General features: G+C 40.3%; 1 protein-coding gene across 1 annotated transcript; it reads left to right on the forward strand.

Annotated features, from left to right (window-relative positions):
- Positions 1-3,370: 3,370 nt before the first annotated feature.
- Positions 3,371-5,353, forward strand: FLRT2 (fibronectin leucine rich transmembrane protein 2). Its single transcript, XM_069465192.1, has one exon. The coding sequence runs from the start codon at positions 3,371-3,373 to the stop codon at positions 5,351-5,353; it is 1,983 nt and encodes a 660-aa protein (XP_069321293.1).
- The last annotated feature ends 7,313 nt before the right edge of the window (positions 5,354-12,666 follow it).

The following is a 12,666-nucleotide window of genomic DNA, read 5'->3' on the forward strand; positions in this document are numbered from 1 at the left end:
GCCGATCAACACATTGTGATCTAGATGAGTCTTTTCTTCTATTAAGGTGTATGAACAGTGACAGTTTGCCCCATGTAATCTTATTAGGAGCTTTCTTCAGGATCACATCATCTTCTTACATAATTATAAAAGAACCACTCATGAGTAAAATATGCCTGCAAGAGAGCAAGACGGGGGCAGAGGGTTGATGGGGCCTATTCTCTCCTTACTGAGGACACAGTTCAGGCAAGTGGAAAATTTACAATTTGGATGCATAATAATGGTTTCTAGGTCCATCCCTGAGTACGTGGTTAACTCCCAATGATAGTGTCCTTGAGGCTGTTAGCTGATGAACTTTGGGTAATGCCTGTCATCCTCAAGTATTGCTTTGTTTCTTAGGGCCTAACAACTTGGCTTGGAAACACAATTTAGAAGCCTCTATTGTTTTTACATAGGAATTCAGAGACCCTCGGGCTGCTGTTTTTCTCACTTAGGACATTCTGTTCATCATGTGCTACCGTCACACTTTGAAGATTATAGTGAAATACTCAAAAACATTAGATTCTATTCTTAAGTCTCACTTTGCTGCCTCTTCTGAAGAGTAATGCTAATAGCACCAAATGGTTTTTTTGTTCTTAAACACTTTATAAAAATGAGCTCCTCTGATTGCAAATAACTGTGCATTTGTATCCAGATAAACATTTTCCCTTTGAGGCTAAGTGACATGTACAGTCATTGCACTGCTCCTCCGAAGAAGTGATTTACATATAAGATGTAATTTGAGACTATCTCCTGGGGACAAAAGTGATTAGTATGCCTTAGGCCTTCACTCTTCTCAAAAGAGTCATGTGACATTCTCTTGGCTTTATTTTACATTTAGTAAATTAAAACATGAATGATGAAGTAAGACGTCAGGGGTATTTAGGGCAGTGCTTCCCAAACTTTAATGTGCTCACCCGAGGCTCTTGCTAACAAGCAGATTTTGGGCCTGAGGTGCTGTTTCTGCTGCTTCCCAAGTTAGGATCCTGGTGCTGGACCAAAGACCACGCATGAATAGCAGGATATTAGGGAACATCAAGACGGCTTGAAAGCTGAGCTAAGGATGGCATCAAGCTGATGGCATTAAACTCATTTTTCCTATGCTTACCCTTCATTGTATAAATGATTCTTTAAGCATATAGATAGATTTCTTCCAGAGGGAATGACTCCCTTTCTGTGGCAAAACAAATATTTGCAAGGATTTTTTTTTAATTACATAATCCTTGAATTTTAATAAAGCATCATATCACATCTCCCTGGTTTTTCCTGGAAGGAGATTCTCCCCCTCCCCCGCCCCCTTTTTAAGTTTCCTAAACAATAAATGATGGATTTTACTATTTCTGGTCATCAAAGGCTTTTTTTTTACATGATGTATAATCTTTTGAATTATAGAACAAATTTACAATATCCTTGACACTTAAATAACATTTCCACTGGTTTTTATTTTTCTTTTTAAATTATAATTCTAAAGATAGCTAAGGGAACAATTTCAAATAGTTCCTCTGTGCTTTTAGATATAAGTTGTTTCAATCTCTGTGTATTGGTGAGAATTAAGAGACTCGCGGCTTGCCGTGTCCTGTCATGTCCCCTTATTTTGTAGGGAAATCAAATCTGGCACCTTCCAATTAACTTCTTTATCTCTCTAATCTAAAAACAGATGGAATACATTCTGGAACAAGAAGGCATGATTACTATCTGTGCATTGCCTTGATTTCCTCAACTGTGTCTTCTGTCGTTTCAAAATTTGCTAAAAGTCCGTCTTTTAGCAGGAAACAGGAAAGCACAGACAGGAGGAAGGTGTTGTTGAAAAAAACTTTATCTGCAGTCAGGATCTGGGCAGATCTTAAAGGGGACCACCATGGTGTATCTCATCTGGACCTGGAGGTCCAAAAGGAGGGGACAAGTAAAAATGTGTCATGCACTGGATAATGATCACTGTCCTTGGTGACTTGAGTGTAAGCTATTTTGGAGGAAGAAAAAGAGGAGGGAAGGCAAGAAGTGGGAAAGGAAAGAGAAGTCGTCTCTCTGCCTTCACACTTGCTTCTGTGCATTACGTGTACACTACCTCATTGCAGATGGTCCGTAGGATGCATCTTTTTTATTTTGAATGATTTTTTTTAATGACGTAGGAATGTACTCATGACATACCATTAGGTAACAAAAAGAAACATTTTTGTTAAGTATATGCATAGAAAAAAGGAAGTAAATAAACTAATTTGATCCATTATCTCTGGGTGATAGATAACGTGAATAATCTTGATAACCTTTACACTGTATTCCTTACATTGCATTCTCTAAAGTTCTCCATTAAGCATGAATAAACCTCTGTATCAGAGTTTTAAAATACAGTTTAAGAGGAAATGGCAACAGCTACAGCTTTTTTATAGCATAGTATCTGAAAGATCTTATATGATAAATGTTGTTGGAAATATAATGAATTAGGAATAACTTTTTGATAAGGATGCATCTTTTTAAATGACTTTCTTAAGTCTTCATCTTGCATTTTTGAAACGTATGACTGTATAGGACTTCACATTTTTCCCCTCAGTTTTACCAGTTGCTCAGTCACCGGCTCCATCCTGAAACAAGACTGTGACCAATAGGATTTGTAGGTGGTGATCATTAACTGATCCGGTGGATTCAGCAGTGTACCTGTGGCACTTAACCTGTTTGGATATGCAAATAGATATTTAAGAGACCATGGTACTGATTGGGATGTAAAATTCCACAATGTGGTTATTGATAGTGAGAGGTAACAGTATGGTTTCCTTCTCAGGATAAGATATTTTAGAGATTTATTATACCTATTCAACTGAATTACTCTTACTTAAAATACCCCTTAAATTCAACCCCCACCCCACCACCTCTCAAAATTTAGTCCCAAGCGCATTGGTTTTGAAAGGCTTACAGTCATGTTGGCATTTCTTCCATTTCCACCAGTACCTGACTATTTCTTCTTTTCTTTCCTACAACAGATTGCAGATTGAGTTTACGCAAGAAATTCCTAGGCTAATCAAGGCTGGCCTGACCCACAAAAGGAGGGAGTTCTGCCTGCCCGCCTGGGCTTGCCGAAACCGCTGATACCTTGGCATCACCCATTGCCTGTGTGGAAAGTTCTCCCTGTTGAATTTTTTTGCACATGGAGGACAACAGCAAAGAGGGCAACGCAGGCTGATAAGACCAGAGACAGCAGGAAGATTATTTACCATACGCCCTCAGGACGTTTCCTCCAGCTGGAGTTCTAGACTTTGACAGGACGCGGTCCAGTCATTTTGATTTTGCTATCTGTTGTTTTTTTTTTTTTTCTTTTTATTTTCCCCACCACATTGTATTTTATTTCTGTACTTCAGAAATGGGCCTAAAGACCACAAAGTGGCCCAGCCATGGGGCTTTTTTCCTGAAGTCTTGGCTTATCATTTCCCTGGGGCTCTACTCACAAGTGTCAAAACTCCTGGCCTGCCCTACCGTGTGCCGCTGCGACAGGAACTTTGTCTACTGTAACGAGCGAAGCTTGACCTCAGTGCCTCTTGGGATCCCGGAGGGCGTAACCGTACTCTACCTCCACAACAACCAAATTAATAATGCTGGATTTCCTGCGGAACTGCACAACGTACAGTCGGTGCACACGGTCTACCTTTACGGCAACCAACTGGATGAATTCCCCATGAACCTTCCCAAGAATGTCAGAGTTCTCCATTTGCAGGAAAACAATATTCAGACCATTTCACGGGCTGCTCTTGCCCAGCTCCTGAAGCTTGAAGAGCTACACCTGGATGATAACTCTATATCCACAGTGGGGGTGGAGGACGGGGCCTTCCGGGAGGCCGTTAGCCTCAAGTTGTTGTTTTTGTCTAAGAACCACCTGAGCAGCGTGCCTGTTGGACTTCCCGTGGACTTGCAAGAGCTGAGAGTGGATGAGAATCGAATTGCTGTCATATCAGACATGGCCTTTCAGAATCTCACGAGCTTGGAGCGTCTGATCGTGGACGGGAACCTCCTGACCAACAAGGGCATTGCGGAGGGCACCTTCAGCCATCTCACCAAGCTCAAGGAATTTTCCATCGTACGGAATTCGCTCTCCCGCCCTCCTCCTGATCTGCCAGGTACACATCTGATCAGGCTGTATTTGCAGGACAACCAGATAAACCACATCCCCTTGACGGCCTTCTCCAATCTCCGAAAGCTGGAACGGCTGGATATATCCAACAACCAGCTGCGCATGCTGACTCAAGGGGTCTTTGATAATCTCTCCAACCTGAAGCAGCTCACCGCCCGGAATAACCCTTGGTTTTGTGACTGCAGTATTAAATGGGTCACGGAATGGCTCAAGTATATCCCTTCTTCTCTCAACGTGCGGGGTTTCATGTGCCAAGGCCCTGAGCAAGTGCGAGGCATGGCTGTCAGGGAACTGAATATGAATCTTTTGTCATGTCCCACCACAACCCCCGGCCTGCCTCTCTTCACCCCAGCGCCAAGTACAGCTTCCCTGACGACTCAGCCTCCCATGCTGTCAGTCCCCAGCCCTAGCAGGAGCTACACGCCTCCCAGTCCCACCACGTCGAAACTCCCCACGATTCCTGACTGGGATGGCAGAGAAAGAGTGACCCCCCCTATTTCCGAACGGATCCAGCTCTCTGTGCATTTTGTGAATGATACTTCCATCCAAGTGAGCTGGCTCTCCCTTTTCACCGTGACGGCGTACAAACTCACGTGGGTGAAGATGGGCCACAGTTTAGTAGGGGGCATCGTTCAGGAACGCATCGTCAGTGGCGAGAGGCAACACCTGAGCCTGGTTAATTTAGAGCCCAGATCCACCTACCGGATTTGTTTGGTGCCGCTGGATGCTTTTAACTACCGCGCGGTGGAAGACACCGTTTGTTCCGAGGCCACCACCCACGCCTCCTACCTGAACAATGGCAGCAACACGGCTTCCAGCCACGAGCAGACGACTTCCCACAGCATGGGCTCCCCCTTTCTGCTGGCCGGCCTGATCGGGGGCGCAGTGATATTCGTGCTCGTGGTCCTGCTCAGCGTCTTTTGCTGGCACATGCACAAAAAGGGGCGCTACACCTCCCAGAAGTGGAAATACAACCGGGGCCGGCGGAAAGATGACTATTGCGAGGCGGGCACCAAGAAGGACAACTCCATCCTGGAGATGACGGAAACCAGTTTTCAGATCGTCTCCTTAAATAACGATCAGCTCCTTAAAGGAGATTTCAGACTGCAGCCCATTTACACCCCAAACGGGGGCATTAATTACACAGACTGCCATATCCCCAACAACATGCGATACTGCAACAGCAGCGTGCCAGACCTGGAACACTGCCACACGTGACAGCCAGAGGGCCAGCGTTATGGAGGCGAATGATGAGACTCTTGAGATCACACACGTGTGTGCACCTAGAGACACGCGAATTACATTTGATAAATGTTACACAGATGCATTTGTGCATTTGAATACTCTGTAATTTATACGGTGTACTATATAATGGGATTTAAAAAAAAAGTGCTATCTTTTCTATTTCAAGTTAATTACAAACAGTTTTGTAACTCTTTGCTTTTTAAATCTTAAAAAAAAAAATAGTTGCTAAAGTACTGTACAGGGTTGTACAATGAGAACCCAACGCCAAGGCAAAAGAACAAGTGATTCTTCCTTATAATGCACATTAACCACTTTGCTGTTGAAGCTGTCAGAGTAAATTCCTGGTGGTCAGATGAAAGGGCAGATTAAAATGGACTCATCAGGGTAAGATGAGTAATAGGGGTGAAACAAGAAATGGCCCAGATATTTTCCTGCTATTTCTATACCTCCTGGTCTGGAAGACAAGTGAAAAATTCTGTAAGAATGGAGGTAGTTACCCTGATTTGACCCAGTGCAGGAAACACAGAAAGCGTGGAGAGGAAGCCAGTTCCCGTGAGATAAGTTAACTCAATGTGACAGATTCAAGAAAATTGAGATAAGATTTGAAAAGACCTTAAAACCCAGGGGTTGGCTCTCTGACTGGGAACTTCAAAATCACCCTTCATGCTTCCCTGGCCCTATGTGGTTACAGGGCTAGAAACTTGAGTCTGATTTCAGTCATCTTCAGGGACTGGTGTGATGTCCTAGCAAGAAACTCCCTTTGAAAGTGTTACTATTCAAATCATACGTCAGGTTGAATCACATTCAACAGAGATATATTCTAGAATACTTTTTTAGAAGAGGCTAATAAAATTAAAGGGAAGAATTATATTGAATGGAATTATTTTTGATAATGAGACTTATTTGGGTAGATTCACTGAGGCTATGTCAACATGATATTTAGACCAACAAGGGATCAGTGTTTGGAATATACTACAATGACTTATTTAAAAATCATTGATACTATTTAGACAAAAACAACTGATCAGTGGTTCTGTTCATCTATATCAATTGACTTTGCTAATACCATGTTGAAATAGCTTGAATTAATACCTTTATCCCCCTTGCAAATTCTTGTCTTCCAATCATCTCCCATATATTTTCATGATTAGTTGTTTATGCCACCTTTGTTTTTCCCCCTCTGCTCAGTATTTCCCAGAAAATTATGGATGCCACTCTTGGCTGCACAAAACATCCATATGTACTGACACATTTTAAAATGCATACTAATTTTCACTGCTAATAATTCTGTAAGGACACATCAAAACTGGACAAAATAATGCATTTTTTTAAAGCAATACCTGGTTTCCACCTCAGACTGACTTTGGTCCTGTTTTCCACTTTTGAAATTTTATTTGTTCCTTTTCAATTGTGGATGTTCCTCTACTTTGGGAATTGTAGAAGGATAATCAATCTTAAATTAGCAGGACAACCAATGAAAAATGAACAAGTCAGAGAGTGAAGGCTCCTTCCCCTAATCCTGGCAGAGCAGAGGGCATAGGAAGAGAGGGATGTCTGTGCTTAATTCTAGATATTTCTGAAGCAATGTTCCATCTTCAGAAAACATGCGTAACTTAATCCATGCCATCCCTTAGATATAGAAGGGCTATAGATCACATGCATTATCTAAAACTCCTCCCTGGAAAATTCTTTTTAAAATCGAATTTAGACATTTCATTCTGTGCTGCCTATTTCCTTTACCACTGGCCATTATTTTAGGGATCCATGAAGTCATTGTCACAATCATCTTTCTCTCTCTCTCTCCCTCTCTCTCTCCTCTAAGCAAAATAAAACTGTGATGTGTCTTCTTTGTAAAAGTTTAGGTATAAAATGCTATGCAACTTTTTCTTTATAGTAAGAGCTTTATTTTCTTTAATAATATACCCCAACTTATATGTTTTAGTCTCTCTTGTCCCTCAGAATAAGCAGAAAATGTAACTGAAGCTATAATGTTGTAGGCACAAGAATTGAAACTGTGCAGTCAGTAGAGCTGAACTTAGCTACGAATTAATTTCAATTAATTCTAAAGTGACTCTGGTTTCCATTTTAGTCTATTAACTGGAGGGTTTTGGCTGTTGTTCTTTTAAAGCTAGGTCCATGCAGTGAAGGGAAAGAATAGTCTATGAAGGTGATGAATATAGCAGTAAGCCACCTACCATCAGGACAATGACATGGGGCTTTGTGTGCTTAGCTGGACGATTCCCTTGCACTGTCCTCTCCCCCTTGGCTGTGTAGGTAAAACTGTGTGTTCCATGACGGTACTTTGACTTTTGAGGGTTTTTATTTTTGTTATCCACAAAATAATCATTCTCATTTATTTGTGTTGTATGTTTAACCCCCAGTGGGATTTTTGGCTGCTGAAACTTCTCTGCTTTGGGTCAGGAAGAACAAAGTTCCTAAAATGTTTTACAGGATTCACAGAATTATCTGGGGCTTAAGTGGTACAATGGGGACCCAGTCATGTGAAATGGTTAGCTTAGGGTGGTCTGAAATGGTCCCTCTGCTAGAAAACGTTCCTGAAGAGACAGAAGCTGGTTACAGCCTTTATTTTGATCTTGTGCACAACATAACAAAGACTGCTAAAATGAAAATCAGTCTCCCATTTGTTATACCTTGGCTGTCGTCTAGACCAGGATAGAAAGCACATCATAGAAACTGTGATGTCTAGTGTGTCTTATGAAAATTGCTGAACAACCATCCCTGGAGGATTATGCTTGGATTGGCATTTTTAGTCATGGGAATCTGTTTTGCTGATACATCCACTCTGCATTTGGGCCTCTTTTGCTGTCATTATTGTGTATTTTGAAATGATTAGTCAAAAGTCAAGGTTGAAAGTGCAGGCCAAGACCGTGGAAAACAGCCGTGCTCACTGGCTTATAAAGAGCTTGATGCTGTCTGACAAAATGATGTGATTTCAGGTGGTATCTGACTGCTTTCAGAGCTCTGTACCTGTCACTATAAAAGAGGACATTCCAAAAGGAACAGGCATAGCCACGATCACACACACATATTGGCAGTTATTCCTACCCAGGGTAGTTCATACCTACTTGTTTGGGGAGATGTGTTTGAGCAAGGAGAGACCCTGGGCTTCCCTCCAACACTGTCAGGTGCATTAGCGCCCCTTGCCTGGGACAATCACAGACAGATATGAGGGATGCGTCCCCCTGCCTATTTTCCTTGTGTAACAAGTGGAAAACATTCTCCCCTGTGAGAAATAATGTACTTTCTAATTATCTGGATGTTTATTGAAAATATATTAGACATTTTTTCCTGAGGTTAAAAACAAAAAGTGTAATGTGACCAGTCTGGTGAAAAGTATTAATGAAGTAGCTAATATTGCAGCTCCGTCTCCTACTAGTGCCGATCATAACGGTCTTGGTTGTCTCACACAAATCAGAACTTCCTTCCCCACTAGGGAGGACAAGCTCTTCACGTCGTGAGCAAAGCATCCATTCAAAACACAAGGCAATAGTGTCGCAGTCCACAGGGAGCACAGGCTTCACTTGATCGGCAGACCTCGGCTGCAGAGGTCGTTGCAGCTTTTAAACAGTGAAGTGGTTAATTTCCATTGGCATCTTTGTTTCTAGCATTTTCCTCTAACCTATAACAAGGAGACATAACGTTTTACTTTAGAACATGAGCATAGCAGTTTTGCTCATGACTTACCCTTCCATGCTATGTGGGAAAACAAAGCAGAAAACAGTGCCCCGAAAGGAAAAAGATATACACAAAACACTTCTAGTTCTTGGTCTTGTCAAATCTTGCCTGATACTCTTTAGAAAGTCAAAATACTAAAGGTAAGAAGGTGTAGCTTACATCTATCACGTCTTCAGCAGGGTCTAAAGACAGTTGCTGGCAATGGGGGATGCTCGTCAATGATTGTGGGGAAAAGGTTCTGTACACAGATGATACTGTTGTTGCAACAAATGAGATACTTTTGCTTATAGTTTTTTTTTTCTTTTTCTAGCTGCACACCCACCAGAAGAGCACAAAACAAGGCCATTGCAACAGGCATTTTTAAATTAGTATAAAACCTGCAAACACATGCATACAAACACACACACACACACACACACACACACAGGGGCGTTTGTAAAGGTGTCCGTGGGCTGTAAGATTTATAACCAATTTGAGACAACGTGAAGACATCGCCAACCACGTGTCCCTCATAGGACTAGTGTATATTCACTGAAAGTTAATCCTGATGATTTGTTACTGTTTGAACCATATGTTGATTTGCTTCTGGTTTGTGTTTAGCGTGTTCTCTCTGACAAGGGGCTGGAAGATTCTGCATCACACATCCTCTGAGACCTACCATGTCGCACACTTTGTTAACTACAAACTTCACTCTACACTATACAGTACCTTGTTGATATATTCAGTAAAGGCTTATTTTAAAAGAAAACCGCATTGTGTTTATCTGAGTAAGTTCATTGGGATGCAGCTAATCCTTGTGGTGTTAATGTAAAAGAGAAATGAGGGGGCTTCTGGATGGTGCGGGGGGGGGGCAGGACTAAAGGAGGCAATGGGATTTTCATATCCTTTAACCATGAAGACGATGTCTGTTTTTAAGGCCATTTGATCCTTTTTGTGTGAGGGGTTTATAGGAAATCCTCATGTTCCTTTCTGTTTCCCAACTATACCGTGTGTTCCTATGATTATCTTTTAAATAGACACACAAACACAGAGCATATTATTTTATATTTGTGAAATCTGTGTTTAGGATATAGATAAAACCAATGTAGTTATCCAATCAGAATAGTATTTTTCGCTACTTTATAATATAAATGATTGGTTTTAAATGTCAGTTTTCTTTAAGGATTTTCATGGTACTTTTCTACTTCAGAATGGCTTAGAGTTCATTCTCTCAGACTTTCAATGGGCATTCACAAAAGTGTGTCTGTTCACATGCTCGAGTTTGATTTCTGCATTAGTCTCATGATTTTCCAGAAACCGTTTTGCTAACTGCTCTTGGCCATTTCACTAATAATGTATTTGAGAGAGATTGAATCAGGAAATAAAATTATAACATTTCAGTTAACTAATATTATTTGTAGAATCTCTGTTGGAAAATTAGCTATGAAAGACAGTGGTAACAGGTGATTCATATTACATTTGGGGAATTTTATGTAAAATAATGCCCATGCTATTTTTGGTTGTATTTGCCAAGAGTGACAGACCTTATTCTGTGGAGACTAGATCCGTAGTCAAGAAATACTATTCATTGAAAAGAATTTATTAAGGTCCCCCTACTCTGTTCCAAGCACTAGGCTGAGTTCAGAAGCCTCGTGGAAGAATAAAATGCAGTCTTAACCAAATCAAGCATATCTTTTATTTCATTATGTCCCTAAAGAAATGTCTCCATCCAATGTATTTACTCCTCATCTACTTTCTACAGTACTCTGTTAGGGTCTGCTGAAGATTCAAAGAAAAATATGATTCTGCCATTAAGGAGCTCACAGATCAGATAATAAATGCTTTTTTCTAATGCCTTCCAGTATTTCAGAGCCCGTGTAATCACTTTACATTCTTTCACTAAATCAACAGAGTATCTAGGGTAACAAAAAAGATACTCCAACCTGTTGAGAAAGTTGATGATACATCTCTGTCTTATATATTAGATGATCTTGGTTTGATGATCTTGGTTTTTAATAGATGAAGCAAAGTGATAGTACATTGATAAAATAAGAACTCAATTTGAGTTAAATATTCAAATTTACACACAGTAATTGAAAACTAAAAATTATATTTGATAATTATACATACAACCTTCTGAAATCAATCTAGAAGAGTTATAATGATACCTGACAATTATTGAGCACCTATGTATATGTAAAACCATATGCAAAATACTTTGATACATGTTTGCATTTTGTCTTTAAAGTAACCCTGTAAGTTTCATTCTCTTAGTTTTTCAGGTTTTAAAAGAAATCAAGTGATTGGTCCACAGTCACAAATCCTGTAACTGGCAGAGTCAGGAATTAACCCCCCACATGACTCCATGGACTCTTAATTGTTTTCCTGCCTCTTTATTATAAGTTGACCAACCTTAAGATTGGCCTTCAGGACAGATTCTTAGTTATGTTTAATGATTTTTGTTGATGGAGCTACCATAACTTCTCTCAGTGGATACATATATTATTGTTTACAGCAAATCAAGGGAACATTTTTAAAACCTCAAAATATCTACGTCTTTTAAAGCTCTCAGTCATCCATTCCTCCTTTTTATAGAAATTCTGTTTTTTGTGATTATTTGATGACTGCACATTTATCTGATATGAAAGTTTCAGATGGAATCAAGGTACATCTGTACCCATGGGGTGAGCTGAAAGAACTATTAAAAGGACTTCAGTTGGTTTATTTTTAGCAATGAATTTCTTTCATACTTGAGAGGTTGCTCTAAGTATTTTGTAGATCGTGCTGAAGATGCACATATGTCAGAATCTATTAGGGCGTTAGTAAACTGGCTTCTGGATTTATGCTCTTTTTATTCGTAGCACAAATAAAGAATGTGTGCTTTAGGGGATCTTATATAAGCTTTATTTTCATCAGTTGTACTGAAAGTTAAGGATGCAGGATGTTTAATGGTATATCCCACACCAGATGCCATTTTAGCAAACACACCAACCGATGATCCCATTCCCCAGTTTTCCTGGTATGAAGTCTGAACTGGATGACTATTTCAATATATACTTAGGAGAATTCTTATCACTTACATACTTAGGAGGATTCTTATCATTTCAGTGATGTTATAAACCTTCTTATTGCGTCAATCTTTTCCTAACCCAATATAAAACTGTGCTGGCTCAGAGTCGTTTAAAGACTAGACTACTCTCTAGTTTAGATAGTATGGGCCTTTGTGGGTTTAGTTTTGTTTTCAACCAGTAAATACTTCCTGAAGCCTGGTAAGCTCTGGTGCTGAATATGATGTGTTTTCCAGGAGAATTAAGCTATGTTTCATAACAAAATCTTTTCTGGAAGCTGCTAGTATTCAACACCTGGCCAAGGCTGTTCCTGCCTCTTTGCTTTCCTGAAGCTCTCACACCACTACATTTAAATAATCAGCCAAGGATCCTGCTACTTCCAGCACTTGCATGGTCTCTAAAATGTGTTTTCGCCTCTCAGTCCCCTGACTCTGATATGATTAAGATCCTTCCTTTAGTCTTTTCCTACTTAGCCTTTCCTACACATCCAGAGACAAATGATAATCTATAAAAAATAAAATGCCTGAGTATGTCACAGTCTTT

The sequence above is a fragment of the Eulemur rufifrons genome, chromosome 2 (genome assembly GCF_041146395.1).
Source record: "Eulemur rufifrons isolate Redbay chromosome 2, OSU_ERuf_1, whole genome shotgun sequence".
In the NCBI taxonomy this organism is placed as follows: Eukaryota; Metazoa; Chordata; class Mammalia; order Primates; family Lemuridae; genus Eulemur; species Eulemur rufifrons.